Source organism: Hemitrygon akajei, chromosome 5, assembly GCF_048418815.1.
Source record: "Hemitrygon akajei chromosome 5, sHemAka1.3, whole genome shotgun sequence".
In the NCBI taxonomy this organism is placed as follows: domain Eukaryota; kingdom Metazoa; phylum Chordata; class Chondrichthyes; order Myliobatiformes; family Dasyatidae; genus Hemitrygon; species Hemitrygon akajei.
In genome coordinates this window covers 142218794-142245826 of record NC_133128.1, presented here as the reverse complement: position 1 = coordinate 142245826, position 27033 = coordinate 142218794, and the positions used below count along the sequence as shown (strand labels likewise).

General features: G+C 37.4%; 1 protein-coding gene across 11 annotated transcripts in view; it reads left to right on the top strand.

Moving 5' to 3' along the window:
- hdac4 (histone deacetylase 4) overlaps positions 1 to 27033 on the top strand; it is a 436407-nt gene that overhangs the window by 271869 nt on the left and 137505 nt on the right. For 10 of the 11 annotated variants that reach the window (XM_073046732.1, XM_073046730.1, XM_073046731.1 and 7 more), the window contains 2 exons: positions 7587 to 7718; positions 19069 to 19181. In XM_073046732.1, coding sequence (XP_072902833.1) covers positions 7587 to 7718; positions 19069 to 19181 — 245 coding nt within the window. The remainder of the gene's footprint in view (positions 1 to 7586; positions 7719 to 19068; positions 19182 to 27033) is intronic. The other variant, XM_073046729.1, reaches the window with a different exon arrangement.

The following is a 27033-nucleotide window of genomic DNA, read 5'->3' as shown; positions in this document are numbered from 1 at the left end:
CTCTCAAGTGCAGTCTCACCAACAACTTAACAGAAACATAATGTCTCTGCTCATAAACTCAGTGTCTTGACTGATGAAAGCCAGCATGCTTGAAGCCTTTTTCACCACCCTGTCTATTTCTGGTGCTGCTTTCAATGAACTGTGAACTTATCCTCCCAGATCCCTCTGTTCCACCATGCTTGTCAGTACCCTCTTATTCACAGTAGAGATCCTATCCTGGTTTGAATGTCTCAAATGTGTCACCCTTTTACTGTTAAGATAACTGCAGAATCTCTTACATTATCTTTAACCCTGTATGTCAAACCATCTCATGCTTTTTTGCTCTCCTGAATTTCTGCTTAAACTGCTCTTAAACATTTTTATTCATTCAGGAATTAATTTCTACACAGCTTGTCCCCATGATGTGGCTAACGTCTACAATCCTCTGCATCCTCTTTTGACCCTGTGCATTGGAGCCTTCATACTAAATGGTGATGCAACCAGTGCAAATGCTCTCCACCACATAATTGTATAAATCTGCTAGATTCATTGGTGGTAGACCAAATCTCTTCAAACTCCTAATGATGTATAACCATTGGTGTGCCTTCAACAACAATATAAATATGACAAAATATTTCTAAATACTTATATTTATTGTAGAAGACTTAGTATGGCTCTCCTGTCAAACAACTTAATTGGCACCAATTCTGCTTTTGCTTTATGTAACTTCAACTCAAAGGAGTTAAAGTAAATGGAATCTGCAGCATTTCACCATAAGAAATAGGAGCAGAATTAGCCCATTCAACCACTGACTGCTCAACCATTCATCATGGCTCTTTTATCATCCCTCTCAAACCTATTAATCCAATGACTTCGCTTTCATAGCCGTCTTTGGCAATGAGTTCCACAGATTCACCACCCTCTCTCTAGCTAAAGAAATTCCTCCTCAACTCTGTTCTAAGGGGATTTCTTTGTATTCTGAGGCTGTTTCCTCTGGCCCTAGTTTCCCCCATAATAGGAAACATCCTCTCCACATCCACTCCATCTGGGCCTTTCAATATTTGATACGTTTCAGTGAGATCCCTCCTTATTCTTCTTATCTCCAGCAAGTACAGGCATAGTGCCCCTCCATCTATCTTTGTATCATCTGCAAATCAGTTTATTGCTCTATATGAACCTTCTTTCTACTTTTTGGAACTGAAATCCAGCAATGTTATGCTCCTTTTTGTCAGACCTGAAATATTTTTAAAGCATGATATATTCTTGTCTCTTTCAATAATTGCCCTGTTCAGTAAAATAGGCAACTCCATCCTGATTTTATCAGAGCTCTTCACCAGTGTAAGGAACATGTGCTTGCATCTCTTAAAAATAAAATATTTTAATCACATTTGAGGTGGAGTGAGAGATCTCATCCTGGACAATACAGACACTGTTTTTCATCCGTCATATCCTTTCTTATTTGTGTCCTCTAAAGTGCCTCTCTATATCCTGCTAACAACTCATAATGGCATTCAGTTTAGCAAAATCAACAGACTTGATCCCCTCATCCAATTCTTTGTCGTAGATTGTGCAGCTGCAGCACCAACACCAATCCATCTGGCACCCTCCTACTCGCAGCCTCCCAAATAAAAAAAATGACATTATTTTTCTAGGAAGTTTTCTTTCAGTCTAGGCTTCATACTCAGTTGCTAGAATTCCCACGTAAGTGCCAGAAAGTTGTAGGTTCAAGTCCCACTCCTGGAATTGAAACAAAGTTTTGTCAAAAAAAGTCAGGGCAGTATTGAAGAATGCTTCACTGTTGGAGGTTGTGTCTTTCAGGTGAGATGCCAAATTAGAGCTTTGTTTCTCCTACAGGTGGATATAAATGTTTCCTACATTGAAACAGTGGTGATGTTTCAAAAATAATTCATTGTCAACAAAGCCATTTTATTTTTCTATTTTATCTTTTCTTACCGTGCATTCTATTTGAGTTTAAGTAATTGAGTATGTAGTTGCCTATTTTTGCTCTTGACATTCCAAAAGGTGAAGAATATGTTTGCCCCACTTACTCAACAGCATCCTCAGTTTATTTGCAAATAGAAATAATTGGAGAACCAAAACCTGTGAAACACGGTATTTGTTTAAGACAACTAAAAACTGCTTAAAACTGATAATTTAGCCTCTTTGAAATTTATTTTTCCAGATCATTAGAAACATTCTTATCCTATAGTGAGTAGTGTACATGGGCTTTCGACTCATGAAATACAATTACAATACAACTAAAGCCTACCCAGCCCTGGAACATACATTTCTTTGTTAGGATTTTCATTGAGAAAAAAAACTGTTAGTGGTTAGCCTATTATGGTAAAAATGGAACAATAGCTGTATCATTTTGTATTTCAAGGGACTTTTAATATTCCTACTACATTAAGATAATATTTAGAAACATGAAATAACAGAAGTGCATTATTTTAATAAGTTTATGCCTGTGAGCAGATTCTGCTGATTTCATAGAAAATAACATAGCCTACTTCTCTGGTTCAGTCTTCAAAGAAGCAACTTCAATATTAAGTCCTGTTGAATCTATTTTTAATTGTTCTAGTTTACCAAGAATTCTATTGTAGACAAAGTTCTATAATTCCACCCCCCAGCCCACTTACCCATTTACTTGCAATTCTGGATCTGCTGGCAGCTGTACCATTGCTTTGAAGTGAACCAATTGATCATAATTTTTTGGTGGTGCATTGTTCCACTAGAAGAGTTAAAATAGCCTTATTTGGCTCAGGTTTGAGCACTTATATTTACTGTATGTTGGCTGATGAAACAGTCAGCATGCAAAGCCCCTCTTTTCCCCTTCCACTTCCCACCCATATGAAACACCAGTATGTTAGTTTACTAAATTATATGGTAGCAATGTAAATAGAGAAGCAGTTTTTGTCAGTGTTTCAGCTGGAATTGCATGTTAATTTCCTCTAGTCATTCTGCATTGAGAATTCACTGAGTTTTCTAACCCATCACTCATCACTTTCATGTGCTGGATCCAGCCTAAAGAAAGGAAATTATGTTGACCCATTGACTGTGGAGATTTTGGTTTGGCTAATGTTACCAGTGAGTTAACAGGATAATACTATTTCTGATTTCATGATGCATTTTGAGTGATTAACAATAATATATTGGCATAGTCTACGCTACATATTAAATGAATCAGGAAATGAAAACAGCTTGGAATAGTAATTTTTTGTGAGAATAAAATAATTCAATGTTAATGTTGCCACACCTACTGATCTTGTATTGTCAACTTTAGGGTTCCCAACCTGGGATCCACGGACCCCTTGCTTAATAGTATTGGTCCATGGCATAAAAAAGGTTGAGAACCCCTGCTGTAGTCCAAACCTTTCATCGTTCTCTCATTGCTACTTTGGGAAGCATGAAAGAATAGACAGTTGGGATCTGGCATTGCTATGTATGAAACCTGAATAGTATTTTGTCTTAATGTGGCATTTTTCTTAGTATGTAGACAGTATGTTTTAAATTATATGATAGCTGTTCAAATTGTGTTTAATGTATAGTGCTTAGTAGTTAATACCAATTAGATAGATCAACAAAAATGAATGAAAGTATCCCAGTTGTAAGTCAAAAAATTATAAGTTTTTTGTATAGGTCACCACTGTTTAAGAACAACAGAGCTTCTACCATTGAAAGTAACTGAAATTCAAAGGAAGCTGAAACTGCTTTGAGTGGGCTGGCACTAAGAAGCCCGTAATTTGTGTAGCTGCTTTGTTGAGCTTAGCATTAAATGTTCTGATTCTCAAGATGAAGAGGTGATCTTTGTCATCTGCCCACACACACTTCCTGTTGAACAGCAGACCAATCACTCGAGCTCTGACTGCGCATTCATAGTCTAGCACCCACGCACAATCAGATGGAATATTCTTACAACTTGCCATTAAAACCTGAATTCATAGTGAATCAAAGGACCATGTAACTGATTAGTAATTCACTATGGGAAATGAGAGGTTTCCCAAGCAAGCACTTGAGAGAAAAGTATACACAATATCTTAAGAGTTTTATTGTGGTATTCAGATAATGATGTAAAGGGGTAATAATTGTACAAAATACATTTTAATCATGCTTGCTTTTACAGAAGTGATTGATCAGAACTAGAGTTATTGTTTTTGAATTTGTATGAATTAATTTCATTCCATTCTGTACTTAACAAAGAATATCATGGGTACATGAAAGTAATACTTATGAAGGTATTGGATATAAACAAGTAAGGTTAGAGCATTAAAATGGAACACAATATACGTAGATATTTGTTTTGAAAGTTACATTTGATGTCAGCATTTCAGCAAAAATGAAACTTATTCCTTTTCTGAAAAGGGTGCTAATATTCTTGCTGACCCCACAGGTAATGGCTTACAATGCAGTCATCACACCTAACACACCTCCATGTTTCTTTAATCATTTCTGTCAGATAGTGCAGAAGAAAAGTACAATTTTAAGTAAAGCATTTCTGTGATTTGCTTTTGTCATAATTAATGAACCACGATGAGAACACAACGAGATTTAGACTTTTAATTTAGAAAGAAAATAGTCATTTTCAATTTTCTTGCTGAGCAAATTTTTTTCAAAGAAGCTAAAAGCTTCTTAAAGTGCTTCATTTACAGTTGTTAATTTTTGGGTTTCAGTGATAGATGAATACATTTTAAAAATTGTTCCAGATTATGTAAATTAGCTGAGTTGTGTCAAACTATTTTAAGACTTTGGGACGTGTATTACAATACTGACAATCTTGACTGTAAATTAAATTTATTTACCTTACTAGGAAGTGTGACGACTTTTTGGTTTTAGAGTAAGCTGTCTACAATTGCAGATGGACTAACTTTTCTATACTATGACCAAAAAAATGTCAATTTATTCATTTACTTTATCTACCCAAATTACATGACTGGAAAATTTAATTTGAAACACTTTGCACTGTTGGTCTTGGAAAGCTGGTTTAACCAAGCCTCAGAGTAATTTGTATGACTCAAATAATTGTTGCATCTTCCACGGTATTCTTAGTAACGTCTTTCTATATATAACAGTGGGACATCATTCTAATCCACTTCCGCACCAAACTGCCTCTAATTCTGCTAAATTCTAGAGAGCTTAGACTTAGTCTACCTGCTCTTTCCTCATAAGGAACCTTCTTCCCAAGAATCAATCTAAGTTTCCTTCCCTACACTGATGCCAATACGCAGACCAAAACTGCATGTGCATATTTTGTGGTCTCACCAATATCATGTCCATTGCTGATTTACCTACCCATTTTTGTAGTCCAACCCATATCACCTTTGAATTACCATCTGCACATGCAATTTAACTTGGTGTATCCCGTGTGTAACCTTGTGTTCCTTCACACTCTACATCTATTAGTTTGTTCACACTTTCAAACTGTTTTACTAAAACTCCGATAATCCAGCAGGTTGACAGATTTTACTAAATATTGTATGTTATTCCTACTAATGCCCCAACACACTTTTAGTTCACTTTCTTTAGATGTTACACAGTAATATTATAAATTTTCCAGTGAATCTAGAAAGTATAAAGGCAATGCTGGAAACTGGGTGCCTGTAAGTTTAATGAAGTTTTATCTAGTTCACCAGATGTTGAATTGTCAGAATTTCAGAATGATCAGATGGTGGATTATCAGGCCTTTACTATGTACTCTTTACACAGTCTCTTTGCATCTTTCTCCTACATTCCACTTTTTTATATCATTTTAAATTTTGCTGTTATGGGCCAGGCCCTTCATTTAAACCATTAATATAGATTGTAAATAGTGGAAGCTATTAACACCTGGCATCCCACTAGTTCCAGTTTGCCAACCTGAAAATGATTAATTTATTACCCTATGAGTCTGACCTTATGAAGTAACCTTCTATGATGCACCCTTTTCCAGTAACTTTTAGAAATAAAATTCATTGATACCATTGTTTATCTTTTTAATTATATCCTCAATAAAACCAAAGTTTCTAAATGTCATATTACCTTTTCCTTAATTATGGTCTGGCTTTTAGTTCCCTGGTTTTTTGCCTCTCTCCTACCTTGAATAGTAGTGGTTTTCGTATCTGTTTGGAGCTTTTCAGAATTTAGGGAACTGTGAAGATCATTACTAATACATGCACTATATCTAACCTACTTTAAAACCCTGAAAGCCGAGCATTGGGTCCAGGGAACTATTCAATTTCAGCCCAGTTATTATGCTTACCGGTAATTTTTTTTTAGTGATCATTCTTCCATTTTGTCCTCTGGTATTCTGTAACATTACAGAATATTTTCTGCATATGTGGTGAGAAAGGAGACCACATTTTCCTCTACTCAGTCCTCTCTTTTAACGTAGAAAATCTACAGCACAATACAGGCCCTTCGGCCCACAAAGCTGTGCCGAACATGTCCTTACCTGAGAAATTACCTAGGGTTCGCCACTGCCCTCTATTTTTCTGGCATTATCATTTTGCACATAAAGTTCTGAGGATTCCAGGTGTCTCCCCTGCACCCCAGTGCCTTACTGAAGTAGCAGTAATTAATTCAGCATTTTGACCTGTTCTATAAATTCAGAACTATGGAGGAATAGATTACTTTTGTTAAACAAGTATATTGTGAAAATAATACCTGCACCTATGATTATAAACTCAGAAGCAGCTGACTGCAGAAAATTTGCTTTTTTTGCATGATTAATCGATATTAACTAAATAATTGATACTGATGCATTAAAATTATGCACAGAAAAAGTCACAAAATCTATTTCAAAGCCAAGGACTACAAAATAAGTTGAAATTGGGATTTCTTTGGTGAATTAGCAATAGCAATTATTAGTTAACAATTTATTATGAATAAGTAAGCTTAATTTTTCAGAAGGAATATAATTTAATATTTTATTTCTAACTTTGCTTATAGTCTCTGCAAAATATGATATTCCAAATATTACATGTAATTATTAATATTCACTAGAAAGGAAAAGTATCATAAGGAATTTGAAAAATGCCCTGATGAAGTTGTAAGGATGCAACAAGAAATTGTGAATGTTGGTCTTTCTTTGTTTTTTGCTAAGGCAATGCATTTTATATAGCTGATTATTTATAGCATTTAATTCCCAACACTCATCTGACAGAAATGACATTAACATAGTAGTTGGAACTTCGTTAATTGCTTTTAAATATTCATGTAGTACTGAGTTATACAGGCCAGGAGAGTACTAAGAAATGCTGAATTAAATGCTACATTAGGTCTTAAATGCCTCAGTTCATGCTTCCCATTCCTGATTGCTCTCCAATGGCAGGAAGTGAGCATTGGGTGAGAATGGAATCGGGTCCACAGATGTCTTGCCCCAATAACAAGTAATCAGCCAATATTTCCACTTGTTATTCGTTTGTTTGAGTAAGACGAGGCAGTACATTAGTAAAAGCAGAACCCAGCAAAAAGGGAAATTGAGACCCTTTCAAATATGATATTTCCTGATTTAAAAATTGAACAGGTCCTTAAGAAATGTACTTTGCCCTGGCTCCACAGTGAATTATACTTTTTAAAAAAGGCTCAGGATTATATTCATAAAATGTAATTTTTGCTGTTTCATTTAACAGCATCTGAGCCAAACTTAAAGGTACGGTCCAGACTAAAACAGAAAGTGGCAGAGAGAAGAAGTAGTCCTTTACTACGGAGAAAAGATGGCAGCGCTATAACCACTCTTAAAAAAAGACCCATGGATGTTCCAGGTATGTTAACAATAATTAAAAAGTGCTGTCAGTGAAGGGCATTCTTTAGTGCTTTTTTTGTCGACATATCGATGCCAGTTCCTGATTTTTTTTCTCCCTGTTGAATTAAAATAATAAGCCTTTGATTCTGTTTCAGAAAGCTTTAAATAATTCATGTAAAATGAATATTGTGGTTATCAGAATAAGATGCTTATGAGTGTCTGGCCATAGTTAGCCTCCATTGTTTGGGTAATAGTAATTAGAATATATTAGTAAATCATAATTTTAATGTTGAGATTTAATCCTAACCCATTGCACTGAATGCTTAAGATTTTAAGGCCTCGTAAAGCAATCTCAACTCACTTGAATATATCCTTCTAACCCCATGATCCACAGCTTGAGGGTCAGTTGTTTTGAAAGTCAGAAAGCTTTAGCTTATTATAAAGTTCATTTTTCCTCTGTGCTGCTTCTTGACCAGAAGTTACCAAACAGATTAAAGCTGCAGACCACAAACTGAAATTATTGTTCGCACTTCTCTGCATGTGACTTGCCAGCACATGGACACGCATGATGATATCAAATGATATGAAATACTTGCAGGTCTTCACTTGTGCAAAATAATAACCACATACCATGCCCACAAGAATGCAGGTCTTAGCTGGAGGCCTGCTTCACAGTTGGTTAGACAGCTTTATTTTACCTGAGGCACTTGCAGAGGCCAAGAGATACTCATCTTCCAGTTGGTAGGCACCTTTGTTGAAATGCATTGTGATTGATTGCCTATTAACTATCCATCCCAAATATCTGACAGGTTTTCTAAATATGTTTTTCCCTGATCACCTGTGGATCTTACCCTGACCAACCTTTCACCAGCTCCCCCAATCCTCTCTCCAACAGCATGCACCTCTGATATTCTACCCAGCTCTTCTCTTTCAAGATTTCCACTGTGTGCAATGACAGGCCTGTTCTGCCATGTATGAACCATATGTGCAGTAATTTTCTCTTTCAATGGAGAAATCCAGGAATGTCACTTGCCTTAGTTTGCACATCTTGAGTTCAAAGCTCTAACGGAATTCTTGTGTCAAAGTGACTTGAAGAGTATATTGTATTTTACATTAGTCTGATCAGACACTGAATCTGATCACTGTGAATTTTGGTTATGAGAAAGAAGGCTTTGAATGTTTGATTTATTTGTGTACACTTCTTGTTCAGAGGCTGTAATGCCTATTATTGAAAGTTAAATTGCTTAAAACCAAGAAATGGTATAAAAATACAACGTGTTTATAATCCATATGCTAAGTTATAGAGTGGAAACAAATTTTGCAATTCACCTTTACTCTTACTAAGTACATACATAATTAAATTACCTGACTGTTGGTGGAACACGGTACTCTAGTCATTGTGCTGTTCAAAGTGAGATTTGTCACATTATGAAGGGATAGCAGGGGACTGCTTTAACATGAATTGTTCCTTTTATTTTTGTCCTGTGCTCCTGAAATCGATGAGAGAAAGGACTTGAATTTATTTCACCATTCTTGACCTTGGGATCAACCAAAGTATCTTAAAACAATGGAAGTATTTTTGAAGGCAACACGAGTAAATCTGCAGATGTTGGAAATAAATAAAAACACAAAATGCTGGCAGAACTCAGCAGGCCAGACAGCATCTATGGGAGGAGGTAGTGACGACGTTTCAGCCTGAAACATCATCACTACCTCCTCCCATAGTTGCTGTCTGGCCTGCTGAGTTCTGCCAGCATTTTGTGTTTTTGTTGATGTATTTTTGAACCTGGTCAGTCATGCTGTGGAGGAAGTATAAAGGTCTCACAACAACTAATATGATAATGGTAAGAGAAGTTTTGGGCTTAAGGTAGTATTGGTTGGGAAATTGGTAGGGCAATGGAGAAATTCCTGCAATGCAGTGCTATGGGATATTTTACATCCAACTAAGAGGGTGATTAATGCCCTATCAAAAAGGTAGCTCTTTTAACAGTGCAACATTCCCTTATTAGTGTACTAAAATGTCAGGACAGCCTCTTTCTTTAAGTCTTCGAAATGAACATACAACCTTCTGACTGAAAGGCAAGAGCACTGCCATTGAGCCACAGTTCACACTGCCATTGTAAGGAATATGTCTGATTTTCATGTTTTCAGATGGAAATTTATATGATTGTTACAATGTTTGATTGTACAATAACTGTCAAGGCAAAGCCCATATTCAAAATATGTTATGAAAAGTTTCTTTAAACATAAAGTACTACATAAATGCAAGTTCTTCCCCGCGCGCTCCCCCCCCCCCCCCCATGGTTACAAATTGAATGGTGTTCCTTGTGCTGTGCACCAACTGCAATCCGAATTCTGTGTTGGTATGTAAGTATACTTCTTTCAATCCAAGATATAGTGCATTTTTTAGTCGTAGAAAGAAAGCTGTTATTTTGCAAAAACGGTTGTTGGCATAAAACTACCGGTAAAAATTACACCATTAGTTTTTGCGGTGTTGAGCACCTAGACAAAATAAGGCAAGCCAAAAAAAACAACCAACTTTTGGAATTAGTTGAAGAAAGTCTTATTGTATTTAAATGGAGTTGACTCCCTGCATAGTTTCCTTCTCTTTTTAACTGAAGGTACTCTTTTTAGTTAATCTTTAAAATAGTCAGAACAACTGGAAAGTAATTTTGCTCTCCATTTTGATGTGGGGGGGGGGTTACATTTCATCTATTTGAATGCATTTGCAGTTAAAATGTTTAACACCTTTTTCCTCTTAATATTCAATCTTCAAACAAGAAGATCTTGTTATTAAATCTTATTGTAAATGTTTAGTTTACTTTCTGTTTTGTCAGTATTACCTTTTGTCAATCATTTATTTTCTCTAGAGATTCAAAGTTCAAAGTAAGTTTTATTGTCAAAATGCATATGTGTCACCCATACAACTCTGAGATTCATTACCTTGTGGGCATACTCAGTAAATCTATAGAATAATAACCATAACAGGATCAATGACCCATCTAGGGTGTTCAACCAGGGTGCAGAAGACAACAAACTGCAAATACAAAAACAAGAAATAATATTAATAATTAATAAATAAATAAGCAATAAATATTGAAACATGAGATGAAGAGTCCTTGAAAATGAGTCCATTGGTTGTGGGAGCATTTCAATGATGGGGCAAGAAAGAACCTGATGGTTGAGGGTAATAACTGTTCCTGTTAACTGGTGTGTGAGTCCTGCTCTTGGTGCAGCAGTGAGAAGCAAGCATGTCCTGGATGGTGGGGGTCCTGATGCTAGATGCTACTTTCCTGCCACAACACTCCATGTAGATGTACTCAATGGTTGGGAAGGTTTTACCCGTGATGGACTGGGCTGTATCCACTACTTTTGGTAGGATTTTCCATTCAAGGGCATTGGTTTTTCCAGATCAGGCTATGATGCAGCCAGTCAATATATACATCTATAAAAATTTATCAAAGTTTTAGATGTCATGTCGAATCACTGCAAGCTCCTAAGGAAGTAGAGGTGCTGCCATGCTTTCTTTGTAATTACTTGCATGCTGCGCCCAGGACAGGTCCTCCAAAATAATAACACCTAGAAACCTAAGGTGACCAACCTCCTCCACCTCTGATCCTTCAATGAGGACTGTTAAGTGTTAGCTAAGAGCCCCAGTGAAAGTTCCCAAGTATCTCCAAGTACCATTACACCAAAATGTTTCTGCCGCAACTTGCAAATGTGACTATTTGATAGTGCTCTATCTTTGTTGCTCTCTGTGTTAACAATAGCATTTGGTTGTATTGAGCTTTAGTGGTTAATGTTATCTATACAGAAATGTGCACTAGCATCCAAATATTAAATGTGTTACTATTTTAATATGTATAATAACTTACTTAATCATTTTGTTGTAATTGTAAAGAAACATGAAATTGAAATGAAGCTGAAATGTCTTGGTGTTCTTTGTATTTGAATTTATTGACTCAACCATATTATCCTATGACTTAAACTGATTAATTTCAAATGCAAATAAGCTCCCAAAGAAAAAATAGTGAATTTTGCTACTGCAGTCATGATAGCTGAGATCAAGTTACTGTGAGATTACTTTCATATCAAAAATAACTAATAAAATGTATAAAGCAAGGAAATTGAAAACCACTGCCAAACTACATTTCATTAAACATTGTCTTATTACTTGCACTCTTTAAAAAATAAACATAAATGAGATTTGGAAATTAAGCTCTAATAATTGGCATTGATACGGTAACAAAAAGGGCTGTTTCTGTACTGTGTGGCTCTATAATTACATTACTAAGCTGTCATTTTGGATGTTTGTAAAAACTCATGCATTAACTTATCTGTCATCAGTAAGTATAATATAGAATTTTTTAAAAATATCTCACTAGTGTATTTTACACTCTGCAAGTTATCTTGTAATTTTAGTTACCTATGGAGAGAGAAGCTGAGGGGAAATGGGAAGAGGGGGCTTGTGGAAATGTGATGGCCATCTACATATCAAGAGATGAGTGTGTTCAGTTCAAAAAGATGAAGTATAGTGATATGGACAACAGAGGTTACAGGAAGGAAAAAGTGTTACACAGCTAGGGAAGCTACAGATACACTGATAAGATGAATCTACTTTGTTCTTTTGAATTTTTTTAACAAAGTGTTGTACATTAAAGTGATGATGGATTGTATACTGTTGTTGAATTTAACTCACATGAGCAGGTTAGCAAGGGTCTAAAGAAAGTAAACCAAACACACTAGGCTTTGAAATTGAAAGGTAGAAGAAATGTGCCACCATGCACAACATAGAAAAGTATACATATCAGAAAAATGAACATAGTAAGTTTCTCTTAGGAATAAAATCAGACAGTGACTAAATGGGATCTTTAAAATCATAGCTTGTGATGGAGTACATGCAGAGTGAATGAAAAAGAGACATCAATGTAAGATGATTAAGTACTCCTGTAGAGTATTCAGAAGAGACTTCTCTGCGAAAGAGTGGTGAGAATGTGGAAATCACAAGAAATGATTGAAAAAAATAACAAGCAGTTAATAGAAGGCCAGACAAACGTTATCGGGCTTAAAGATATAGAGCAGGTTACCTGGATGGATTTTGATGAGGGAAAATGGAAGAGGCTAAAGTGAAGCAAAAATGTTGGAATGGACTGGTAGAGCTGAGCGATTTCATTCTATGCCACAAATCCTGTCCTTTATTAATATGGTTTGTATTGATTAGTGAATGCTGAGTCTTCCCTAGTGAAATGTTGAGACCTTGATCTGTTTTTATGTTGATTTCCACAGAAGGCAGAGGAGGATGCTGTTTAATGTTCTGTTTCTGGCAACAGTACATTTTAGAATTGTATGACATAGGAGATAATAAATGAGCCCTTTGGATTTATGCCAGATCTTGGTGAACTGCAGCCTGCAAACAAATTTCCTCCTGTCTATCTACTTCCCTCTTGAAGAATTTAATTCTTCAAAAAAATTCCTACAAAGGTAGTGGATGTCGCAGGAAAGGGGTGACCACCATCAAGGACCCCCACCACTCAGGCTATGCTCTCTTCTTGCTGCTACCATCAGGAAGAAGGTACATGTGTCTCAAGACCCATACCAACAGTTTCAGGAATAGTTATTATCCGTCAACCATCAGGCTCTTTAACCAGAGTGGTTAACTTCACTCACCCTGTCACAGAACTGTTCCCACAACTTCTGCACTCACTTTCAAGGCTCTTCATTTCATGTTCTCCATGTTTGTTTGTTTGTTTGTTTGTTTGTTTGTTTGTTTATTTATTTATTTATTATTTTCATTTGTATTTACACATTTTGTTGCCTTTTGCATATTGGTCTGTTTTGTTGGGTATAGTCTTTCATTGATTCCATTGTATTTCGTGGATTTACTGTGTATTTCCACAAGAAAGCAAATCACTTGGTGTTTTATGTGGTATAGGGTGGCATATATGTACTTTGATAATAAATTTACTTTGTTGTCACAGCAGCAAAAGTGACTGTTTTGAAAAGTGGCTAAAATTTCTGACTACTTTCCAGTAGAGAAGTAGATCTGGCTGTAAGGTCTGTGATGATATGTAATTTTTAAAGGTGCACATTCTTTAGGCTTCTACATTATGCTTTTAGTTTCACATTTCTTGAACAATATTGACTCTCAGACTGAGAAGTCTCTCCTAGGGGGCAATGGTATTTGTAACTTCAAACAAAAGCATTTGCTTCATAGAACAATATGTGTGAAATGTATAGCAGTCAAGCAGGAAAGAATTAGGTTTCAGTAAATAGAAATAATTGAAGTTCAGACATAATCAGATTGGATTTATTCTTGATTTGGAACTGTAGTTCACTTTAATCTCAAACTATGCAGATTTTACTCCTGTGCTGTACACATGCCACCGTTCAGACAGATTTAGCAAAATGTCCAATGTTACTTAGGAAATTCAACAATTGCAGGCTTTTTTTTTTAAATGTCTCCTACTTGGTTGTTTACTGTTCCAAAATGTACAGTACTGTGCAAAAGTCTTAGGCACATATACAGGTATGCGTCGATTAACATCCACAATACGTTCTGTGAAATCTGATGTCGTGTGATTTGGATGTTGTGCGAATACCATATTATATACTTAGCAAACCTATATGGGGTACTGTAGTGTACATGTATTGATTAAATAGCCAAGAACTTACAATAAACTGTATACTGTACACTATAATACATACACTATAATTTTTTATTTCATTTTAAACTTTTTAATTTTTTTCACTTTTTAAACTTTTATGTAAACTCTTTCTTAGCCTATATCACACACAATTTATCAAAGAGGATCAGGATCATCCACATCACTGTTCTCAACTTCCTCAGGAGTTGTTGGCTTTTCAGTGAAGCTGATCCTTTAACAGCTTCAAGGATTTTTTCTTTGTTTATCAGGATCGTCATGATTGTCGAGTGTGACATGCCTAAATTCCAAGCAATAGTATTCACTGGTTTTCCACCTTCATATTGTTTAATAACCTTTTGTTTCACTTCCAAATCAATACTTTTCCTTTGCCTCTTGCTGCTGCTATCACTAGGAGTGGTTTTGCTGCATTTGGAAGCCATGATGCACTTTACAGTAATATTTTCAAAAGAAAATTAAACAGAGAGATAACGCTACTACACTCAAGGGACGCATGATACTCGAGATTGGTTATGTCCGCTATGTCACATTCTCCAATCGGGACTACGGACGTATATGCGATCGGACGTGTCCGAATGGACGTTAAGCGGCACACATCTGTATATAGCTAGGGTGCACAGCACTGTAGTAATTTTATGTATTGCACTTGTACTGCTGCTGCAAAAAGCAAAAACAATTCATGGCATAATTGAGTGATGATGAACCTGATTCACAATAATGGGGAATCATGGTTGGGAAAAGGGAAAGGGAGGGGGGAGTTAGCAGGAAACACCAGAGAGATAAAAAGTAATGATCAATAAACCAATTTTTTTAGAATGAAATGACCTTGCCTGGTTTCTCAGCGCTGAGTGTTTCTGCAACTACTCCCCCTCCCTTGGTAGTCCTTCTCTGACATCTGTGTCACACCCCTCCCTTGATACTCCAACCTCGCCATCCTCAACATCCTTTGCTCCTGCTAGATTTACAAATTTGCTATCTGCTCCACGTTGACAAATCCTGAACTGTGGAAAGGTTTTAGGCACCTTAGCTATGTATATGTGCCTAAGATTTTTGCACAGTGCTGTGTGTTGCCTAAAATACCAGCCTTCTTACAAACCTCCAATAAAGGGTAATCTATATCTCTGTGAAAACTGAATGAAACTCAAACTTTCCATTGACTATTTTTAGAAAGATTAAGCAGATCATGAACATCAATGTTACATGAATCATGAGACCATTTTGGGTGAAATGACACCTTCATGCATAGCATGATGTTATCTTCCCTTGATTACATGAGTGAACTGTATTGCACCTAATTCTTGAGCACTTCACAAGAGGAGCTGGTGTCAATTTTGACCTAAGTAAGCTTTTGCCCATGGGTATAGTAAGAATAGAGGCGATCCACCTGGGAACACTGATTCCAATAGAGAAAAAACAGATATTAATAGTACTCTGATACAGTTGAGAAACGTTGTTTAATCCCTTTTATACTGAAAGCAGTTGATACTAGAAATTATCTTAATGGTATGCATTCCATAATAGGGGAGTATTCAGTATTCAGTAGGTTTCAGTAGAAACAAATATATGAATACAGTCAGCAGCTAATACTCTTGAATGCTACCAACCAAAGGTAAATTCCTCCCCTATATTTTTCCTAACAAATAACATAACTGGCATTTTAGAAATTAACATGCAAGTCATGTTAATTTTGATTATGCTTTCTTGCTATTTATAGGCTATTTGGTAATCACTAAAGTAGTAACAATCAAATTTGTATACCTTATAATTGTAAAACACTGCATACCCATTATTGTGAAATTTAAGTAAGTCTCCAGATGCTAGAAAAGCAACTTACACAAAATGCTGGAGGAACTCAGCAGGTCAGGTAGCATCTATTGATGTTTCAGGCCAAGACCCTTCTTCAATATATATAGATTAATATACCTGTTTTGTGCCTGGCCCAATATAATTTCCCACTGGCTTCAAAGTAAATAAAATACAATCTTTTTAAAATCAGCATGGCATCCAATTCCATTGAACTGAGCAGATCGATAAAGTTAAAATCCCTCCTAGTATCTTACAGTTGTGAGTTTTTTTTCCTAATTAAAGCTGGTTTTGCAAAATAATCTTCTTTGACTACTAATGTACTTCTGCTTATTGATCTTTTTTTTAAACAATTATTAAACACAAAATAATTGATTGCATAATTACTCACCCCCTTCAAGTCAGTATTTAGTAGATGCACCTTTGGCAGCAATTATAGCCTCGTGTCTGTGTGATAGGTCTCTATCAGCTTTGCACATCTGCACACTGCTAATTTCCCCCTTTCTGCTTTACAAAACTTCTCAAGCTCTTTCAGGTTCCATGGGGATCATGAGGGAACAGCCCTTTTAAGTCCAGCCACAAATTCTCAGTTGAATTGAGGTCTGGACTCTTGATTTGGCCACTCCAGGAGTTTAACTTTATTGTTTTTAAGCTGTTCCTGTATAGCTTTGGCTTTATGCTTGAGGTCATTGACTCGCTGGAAAACAAATCTTCTCTCGAGTCGCATTTCACTTGCAGACTGCTCAAGTTTTCCTCCAGGATTTCTCTGTATTTTGCTGCATTCATTTTACCCTGTACCTTCACAAACCTTCCAGGACCACTGCAGTGAAGCATCCTCACAGTACGATGCAGCCACCACCATGCTTCAACGTAGGGATTATGTGTTTTTGATGATGCTTACACCAAACAGCATTTAGTCTTGATAGCCAAAAAGTTCAATTTTGGTTTCACCAGACCATAGAAAACTTTGTTCAGCTGACATCAAAGTCCCCCATTTGCCTCTGGCAAACTTTAGCCGAGATTTCATGTGTTTCTTACAAAAGTGGCTTTCTCTTTGCCGCTCACATAAAGCTGCGACTGGTGAAGCACCCAAGCAAAGTTATTGTATGTGCATTCTCTCCCATTTCAGCCACTGAAGCTGGTATCTCCTCCAGAGTTGTCATAGGTCACTAGGTGGCCTTCCTCACGAGTCCCCTTCTTGCACGGTCACTCAGTTTTTGAGGACGACCTGCGTTGCTAAGCAGATTTATACCTGTGCCATATTCTTTCTGTTTATTGATCATTGACTTAACTGTCCTCCAGGGGATATTCAGTGACTTGGAAACTTTTTTGTATCCATCTCCTGACTTGTGCTTTTCAATAACCTTTTTGCAGAGTTGATTGGAGTATTCTTTTGTCTTCGTGGTGTAGTTTTTTGCCAGGATACTGACTCATCTGCAGTGGACCTTCCAGATACAATCAATTGAAACACCTTGACTGCATACGGTGATCTCTATTTAACTAATTATGTGACTTCTAAAATCAATTGGCTGCACAATTAAAGGAGATGACTACTTAATGCAATCGATTGTTTTGTGTTTTATATTTGTAATTAATTTAGATCACCTTGTAGAGATCTGTTTTCACTTTGACACAAAAGTCTTTTTCTGTTGATCAGTGTCAAAAAAAGCCAAATTAAATCTACTTTGATTCAGTGTTGTAATACAATAAAACATGAAAACAAGAGGGGACTTTGGATACTTTTTAAAGGCACTGTAATTCATGTTTGATTGTATTTACGTATGATAACTCAATGACATGTATTGTTCAGTTTGCTACTACCAAGTCCATTATGCAGGAAAGATGAGAATATCCATTGTAGATTGAAAGGTGCTACATAGATATGACAGCATTAGGTCGTAGGATTTCTTATCAAAAGGCATTAGTTTTGATTTCACAATTCCAACTGGAAAATTAAAATCAAGTATTTAAATCTGAAAGTTGAAGAAGATCCCATTAGCCATGGTGAATTTGTGATTTCTACAAATTCCAGTCTAGTTTGCCAGTCTCTTCAGGAAAGGCAAGATGTCATTCCCACCTGGTTCGTCCATAAATTACTCCATAGTTAACTCATAACCACCCTCTACCATTTAAGGAAAGCAGTAAATTACTGCCGGCCTGGCCAGTTATATCCTTATCCTGAGAATGTTTAAATTCCTGGTTATATTATCACAAAACAAAGAACTGAACTGCTTGGGTAAAGCTGAAATTTTTTGTTGTAGAATAGAGTAAATAATGTGCATGGAAAGAAATGTAGCAACTGCACTTCTCAGAGTTTTGTATTGTTGAAGGTTGATAAGTGTGGCATAGTCATGATTGGGACTTCTACTAACTAAAATTACTTATTGAAGTCATCATTGTCATAATGACAATATTACCAAAGCAAAATTATAGTTTTATTCTGTTGTACTTTCCAAGTAGTGGTATTCCAGAAGTGTTATCTTTCGAGTCAGCAGCTCCTGTGTTTTAGACAGAGTTCATGCAAAGAATGAGAAGCATAATGTCTGTAGATATCCAAATTTCATGCTGCATTTCTCAGTGGAAAGTATGTCATTGGGTGATGAGGAATGAGTAACAGAACAAGGTTTGGAGTGCTTTGGTATGGAAACTTTGTGGAGAAACATGTATTGAGGTGTGACAGGTGTTCTCTGCATTGCAGTGATTCACAGAAGAGATTTACCAACATCTGAAGTGCATGTAGTGATGGGCATTAATTACAGATGATTCCCACATCTCACAAAAGCATGCTTTAAAAAAAACCACACCCTCAATAATTGCTCCAATGTTTTATGAACTAACAGAAGAGATTTTCATGTAGTATGCAAAGCCAGAGTTGTCTCAGATAAATTGATTTTCTGTTTTCAGATTCAGCTTGTAACAGCGCTCCTGGATCTGGCCCAAGCTCGCCCAACAACAGTTCCAACAACATCACTACAGAAAATGGGATAGCTGGGCCAGCCACCAGCATCCCATCTGAGGTAACTTCAACACAATTACTTTAGTGATAATCTTGCTGTTCCTATCATTTTAGGTGCAGCACATTATTCTATTTAAAAATGGTAAGGGATATGACTTTCCAGTTTCTCTTACTGAATAAGTTCTACAGTATTAACTGCCTATTGTACTCCCTCAGGAAAGTGGTATGACAATTGACAAGAGGATCAGGTATTACAGGGAATAGAGTTTGAAGGTGATGGTCAGAAGATGCAAATGGTCAGAATGAGTAGTGGAGATGGATCAGTTGCAGATTTCACTAGGGAGCTGAATAGCGATCTAAAAGAAAATAATTTCCAGGAATATTGTTAGAGGGCAGGGAAATAGGGTGAACTAGATTGCACATAAAGAACTGGTGCAAACTTGGTGGAGTTAGTGACCTCGATCCATCCTGTAAGAGTTTTTTGGTTCTTCATGGTCCAACAGCAGAATACTAATTTGGGGAATCAGCCTGGCAATAATTTGCTCAACAGTGACACTAAGGGATGTTTTATATCTTTAATTCATTGAGTCTACTTAAATGTTTTAATTTTTTTAGTGATTTAAATGTTTGTCTAATGTTATTTTTTTTACAACAGCCTCAGGCAAGGGTGTTAGGTTAGTTTAGCCATCTGTCAGCTATGTTTGGGTGTTTTGGAGCTGGGAGTTTTTCAACTCCTCCCAAAACCTGATAGCATTTATGCTTGCGAGGCTCTGGCACTCTACAAGGCTCACTGTTGGGAATTGGGTGCACTTGGGAACACATTGATGAAAGGGAATCCACTAAAGCTAAGTCCAGACTTAGTGAGCCACTTATGATGCAGGAAAACTAAGCCATTGTAAACTTTCTGACTTCTGCAAGATTATTTGGCTTCTGACCATGTTTTTTTCTATCGACTTTGCTCAATGCTGTTGATAAGCTATAATAGAGTAAACAGATAAATATTAAGTGATGTGAAATTGGTATTTAGCCAAAAGTTACAAATTTTTATTTCTGAATTTTTTATATCTATTGGAAACATTATACATTTTCTGAAGTATAAGCTTTCCATCTTAAAACATTCTCTGCATTCTGTTTATTCTGTAATTCATGCTTTACAAATTCCCCCGTTTTTTAGGGTCTAGAGTAGAAAAAAAAAGGAGCATATGATTCACAAATAAAAATTCTCAGTTAAATTAATAAAAATTCCTCTTTGTAATACTCATTGATGTATACGATGGGTTGGGGGCTGAGTACATTTTCAAGGCACTGATAAGTACAGTAGGGAACTGGTAGGAAATTAGACCAGCAGGACCAGATAAATGTTGTTTTAAGCACGACAGAGCGGGAGGCATTAAAGGAGGGGGGGGTGGTATTACTAATCAAGGAAAATGTCACAGCGGTGCTCAGTCAGTGCAGACTGGAGAACTCATCTAGTGAGGGTGGAACTGAGTAATACGAAAGGTATAACACACACAAAATGCTGGAGAACTCAGCAGGCCAGGCAGCTATGTTTTGGGCCAAGAACCTTTGGCAGGAAAGATGTGACCACATTACTGGGGCTATATTACAGACCACCAAACAGTCCAAGGAATTTAGAGGAACAAATTTGTAGAGAGATCGCAGACTGTTGCAAGAAACATAAGGTTGTTTTAGCAGGTGATTTTAACTTGCCACATATTGACTGGAACTCCCATACTACAAAAGGGACTAGATAGGATAGAGTTTGTCAAATGTGATCAGGAAAGTTTTCTTAATCACTATATAAAAGTCCCATTAAGACAGTGTGCAATACTTGATCTCCTATTAGGGAATGAGACAGAAGTTTGTGTAGGTGAACGCTTTGCATCTAGTGATCACAATGCCATTAGTTTCAAAGTAAATATGCAAAAAGATAGCTCTGGTCTGCAGGTTGAAAATCTAAATTGGAGAAGGGCCAATTTTGAATCTGGCAAGTGTGGATTGCGGCAGGCTGTTTTCTAGCAAAGGTGTACTTAGTAAGTGGAAGGCCTTCAAAACCAAAATATTTGAGACCACTAAGTTTGATTGTGCCTGTCAGAATAAAAGGTAAAGATAACAGATGTGGGGAACCTTGGTTTTCAAGAGATATTGAGGCCCTGGTTAAGAAAAAAAGAGAGTAGCATTGTAGGTATAGGCAGGTAGGAACAAATGGAGTATAAGAAATGCAAGAGAGCACTTAAGAAAGAAATTGGGAGAGCTAAAAGAAAGCATGAGATTGTCTTAGCAGGCAAGTTGAAGGAGAATTCTAAGGGACTCTTCAGATATGTTAAGAGCAAAAGGATTGCAAGGGACAAAATTGGTCCTCTGGAACAGTGTTTCCCAACCACCGGGCCGTAAAGCATGTGCTGTCGGGCCGCAAGGAAACAATATGATTTGGTTATATGAAACGATGAGTCAGCTGCACCTTTCCTCACTCCCTGTCACGCCCACTGTTGAACTTGAACACACGCGAGGTCATCAGTCACCCTAGCGCCAGGGATCACTGGTTGGCCTCAGGTATCCGGCCGCCTTGCGCAGCCGGCGAGAAATGCCATTACTACTGGCCTGGAGCGCGGACAGATGGGCACCGCCTCTAAACCTGTTTAGCACACCGAATGTTCGTGGGGAACCCGTGCTAAAATATTCACAGATGACCTAATTCAGGCTCAGCGTTTCATAAGTAGCAGAGCAGCTACCTCACTGCGATCTTCTGAAAATCATCCCTCGACCCAAACTACAAGGAGGGTGGGGACGCGCCCTGTCGCACTCCGCCTTGCTCTCCGGACTGCGACTGGCACAGGGACCTCTGGCCCTTACCTCGTCCTCTCACCCCACCCATGACCAGCCACACCTGGCCAAGGCGTCTGGCAGCGGGCGGGCGGAAGGCTGGAGTTCGGGCCCAGAGGCTGTCTAATGAGGCAATGAAGCCCTCAAAACTGCTTCGGCACCTTGAGTATAAGCACTCTGCACCTAAAGACAAACCTGTTGAGTTTTTTGAGTAGAAAAAATGTGAACAAGCGGGACGGGAGCAAGTGCTGAGAGCCACGAAAATTAAATTGTGGAATAGACTGGACATAAAGAACCCCCTTCGAGTATCGCTGTTTTCCATCACCCCTGGATGGGACTGTCTTGTTGCAAGGAAACAAGCCCAGGGCTCCCACTGATTCAGCAATATTCGTGTGTTACAATGATTTTATATGTTCATACGAGGAAAATTTGTACTGTGTGTTTAATATCCAAACGTTACTTAAAATGTTATGATGCTATTGACTTATAATTGACTTATCAGTATATTCATGCGAGGAAACTATGCGCTGTGTGTTTAATATTAAATTTGTTAGATAAACCCTTTTAGAAATAAAATTGAGTGTATTAGCCACTTATAGTTGACTTATCACCTATATTCCGGTCGTGATTAACAACCCCACCCCCCCCCACCCAAGTCGGCCGGTCCACAAGAATGTTGTCAATATTAAACTGGTCCGTGGTGCAAAAAAGGTTGGTGACCCCTGCTCTGGAAGATCAGAATAGTAATCCATACTGAAAGAGATTAGGGAAATCTTAAATGCATTTTTTTGCATCTGTATTTTCTCAGGAGACGGACACAGGGACTATAGAAGTAAGGCAAAACTGCATCAACTTCATGGACTCCCTACAGATTACAGAGGAGGAGGTGTTTGCTATCTTGAGGCACAATAGGATGGATAAATCCCCAGGGCCTGACAAGGTGTTCCCTTAGACCCTTCAGGAGAAATTGCCAGGACCCTAATAGAGATATTTAAATCATCCTCAGTGGCAGGTGAGGTGCAGGAGGAATGGAGGATAGCTAATGTTATTCTGCTGATTTAGAAAGTACCTTAAAATAAACCAGGAAATTATAGGCCGGTGAGCTGGACATAAGTCGTAGAAAAGTTATTGGAAGGTATTCTAAGGGACTGGATATCTAATTATATGGATAGACATGGACTGATTAAGGATGGTCAGCATGGCTTAGTGCATGGTAAATCGTGTCTAACCAATCTTATGTTGTTTTTCGAGGAAATTATCAGGAAAGTGATGAAGGCAAGGCGTGAATGTTGTCTACATGGGCTTTTGACAAGGTCCTGCATGGGAGGTTGGTCGTGAAGGCTCATTCGTTCAGCATTCAAGATGAGGTCGTAAATTGGATTAGACATTACCTTTGTAGGAGAAGCCAGAGAGTGGTAATAAATGATTGCCTCTCTGAATGGAGGCCTGTGACTAGTAGAATGTTGCAGAGATTGGTGTTTGTGTCCGTTATTGTTTGTTATACTTATCAATGATCTGGATGATAATATGGTTGACTGGATCAGCAAATTTGCTGCTGACACCAAGATTGGGACTGAAAAATGGTAGTTGGAATTTAATGCAGACAAGTGCAAGGTGTTACACCTCAGTAAGACCAACCAGGGTAGTGAATGGTAGGGAACTGGAGAGTGTGTTAGAACAAAAGGATCTGGGAATACAGGTACATAATACATTGAAAGTGGCATCACAGGTTGACAGGGTCATAAAGAAAGCTTTTTGGCACATTGGCCTTCATAAATCAAAATATTAAGTACAGGAGATGGGATGTTATATTGAAGTTCTTTCAGACATTAGCGTGACCTAAGTTGGAACTTGGCACAAACAAAAGCAAATCTGTAGATGCTGAAGAACAAGGAACACATTGTGTGCAATTTTGGTCACCCACCTATAGGAAAGATATAAGTAAGGTTGAAAGAGTACAGAGGAAATTTACAAGGATGTTGCCAGGTCTGGAGGACCTGAGTTATATGGAAAGATTGAACAGGTTAGAATTTTATTCCTTGAAAAATAGAAGATTAGGATATTTGACAAAATTATAAGGGATATAGATAGGGTAAATGCGAGCAGGCTTTTTCCACTGAGGTTGGGTACTGTAAGTAGAGGTCATAGGTTAAGGGTGAAGGTGGAAAATTTAAAGGAAACATGGGGAAAACTTCATCACTCAGAGGGTTGTGACAATGGAACAAGCTGCCAGCATAAGTGGTGCATGGGAGCTCAATTTCAATGTTTAAGAGAAATTTGGATAGATACATGGATGGTAGGGGAATGGCAGGCTATGGTCTTGGTGCAGATCTATGGGAGTAGGCAATTTAAATGGCTTCACATGGACTAGGTGGGCCTAAGGGCCTGTTTCTGTGCTGTACTTTCCTCTGACTCTTTGTAGCGACTGTGAGGCTGGGTGGAATAACTTGCTGGAATTGCTCTTGTAGCTAATAGGTGAGATGCTTTCAGATTATAGAATTTACACTACACACACAGGCAATACAGTTCACACTGCATGTAAGTGTTCACATTTTGATTACAGCCATTTCCACTCCATTCTAATACTGTGCTCTTTATTAAATAATGTTTAATTTCAATTTAAATGCTGTTTTAGCATCTGCCTCAATATTCATTTGTGCTGATGCATTCCATACTATTTCTAGGGATCAGCGTTGCTTTATTCATGCATAATTGTTTGTTCATGATAGAGAGACCTCATTAGCTAGGTTAGTATTTGCTACCTATCCCTATTTGGGCAATGTTCGGGCATTCCAGGGCCAACCAAATTGCATTTGGTCTGGAATCACATACAAGTCAAACCAAGAGAGGACAGCACATTTTTTCCCCCCTGAAATACACCAGTGAACCAGATTGGATTTTACAGCAATCTAGTCATTTCACACTATTTAGCTTCTTAACCCAGATAACGTTCAATTGCTGTCAAGGAGAGATTTGAAAACATGCTTCTAGGTCATTTGTAAAGGTACCTAGATAGAGAAGCAATAACTTAATAATGATGCTATCATACCCTATGATGTTTGTGATCGTGCATTATGCTTCCTAATTTTTTTTTGTAATATTTACCCTCACTGCAAGGAAATGGGTATTCTGTACTTAAGTGTACAGTAGAAGGTAAAATTCATAATGGAGGAGTGAAAATTTAAAAGTACAGGCATATAACTAAACATAATGTGAAATATGGGATCATTAAAATATAAAAGGATGTTGGCTTCATATGGGACATTGAAAATAAACACAAAGATTTGTTGGATATTTTTAGACATTCTTACTGCACGGTTTAGGCATTTTTACTGCACAGTTGGGGTATTGTATATTGTTGCACTGAACTGAAGATACATTACAAGCATACAGGGAAAGGTTTAAATGAAAGTGTAGAAGTCACTGGAACATAAGTTTTAAGGGAATTGAATTCATGTTTGTGCAAAGATTTTGGGAGGATACACATCACCACACATATTCCACAAATCTAGAAGATACTTGTTTTCCTTGTAATTTGCTTGCATATGTACAAACGTATTAAGGGCAAGGGAAGCCCAGTCAACCTCTTGAGACGACTGGCCATGCAATAAGATCATTAAAAATATTCAAATTTTCAGCTTCCACCGCTCTTGGAGGAAGAGGATTTCTGCCACACGTTACCTTGCTGGCTCTAGTTGTACCTGGTTATATACCCAGCAATGCTATATCCCATATTTTTAAAATAATGATATGTAATATTAATTCAAGGCTTCTTAGCAAACCATGTAATAATTCTCAAAAGTTTCAATTAATTCACTGTGATATGTTAATAATCCATTCTGCTCCAATATAAACTTACCAAGTATTAATTTTCAATGTTTACAGACAGCTACCACTCAAGCCACTGTAAAATAAAATCATCAGTGTTTCCTTACTTACTCTTTCTTTTCCCTGAGATGGACTGTGGTATTTGCCACATTATGTTCACAGGGTGTTGAAGTTTGACACCATCCATGAGGAGTCTTATATACATCTTCCCTATAGATTGCATGGGTTTTCTGTGGATCCTCCAGTTTCCTCCCACAGTCCAAAGGCATACCGGGTAGGTTAATTGGTCATTGTAAATTGTCCAGAGATTAAGTTAGCGTAAATCAGGGCCTACTCCATGCTGTAACACTGAAATAAATAAAGTAATACTGAGTGTGTATTAATTATGATAGTGAGGGTAAGAATAGGATGATTTGGTAGAAGAATGTGTGGCTGAAGAATTGGTGCAGGGGGCAGAGTTTTAGATTTGTGAATCATTGAGATCTCTTCTGGGGAAGGTATGACCTGTACAAAACGGACAGGTTACACCTGAACTCGAGGGGAACCCATAGCCTTATAGGCAGGTTTACTAGAGCTGCTGGGAGGGTTTAAACTGGTTTGGCAGGGGGAATGTGAACAAAAGTAATAGATCAGAGGATGGGAGTGTTGCTGTAAAGATAGATGCAGCCTGATAGATAGAACAGCTTCTGCCACCCGATTCCTAAATGGACATTGAACCCTTGAACACTACCTTACTTTTTTAATATATAGCATTTCTGATTTTTGCACAATTTTTAATCTATTCAATATATGTATACTTTAATTGATTTAGTTATTTAATGTTACAATTTTATTTTGTGTTTTTTTTCTTCTATATTATGTCTTGCATTGTATTGCTGCTGCTAAGTTAACAAATTTCACATCACTAGCCAGTGATAATAAGCCTGATTCTGATTCTGAAGAGAGACTGTGAGGAAGAATAGGCAGTGGAAAGGCATAATTACAGTTAGCTGGATGTGTTGAAATGTGTTTATTTTCACGTGGGAAAGATCGCAGGTTACAATGGAATATTGAGAGGATATGGGCTGAGCTGGGCTGAAATCTAGCAGATGGAGTTCACTCTGGAAAAGTGTGAAGTGATTCACTGTGGAAGGTCGATTTGAATGTAGAATATGAGGTTACAAGCACTGTTCTTAATAATGTGGAGGAACAGATGACAAACTTGAACTTGAACCTGGATGCTTTAGAGAGGGTAAAGAGAAGGTTTACCAGGATGATGCCTT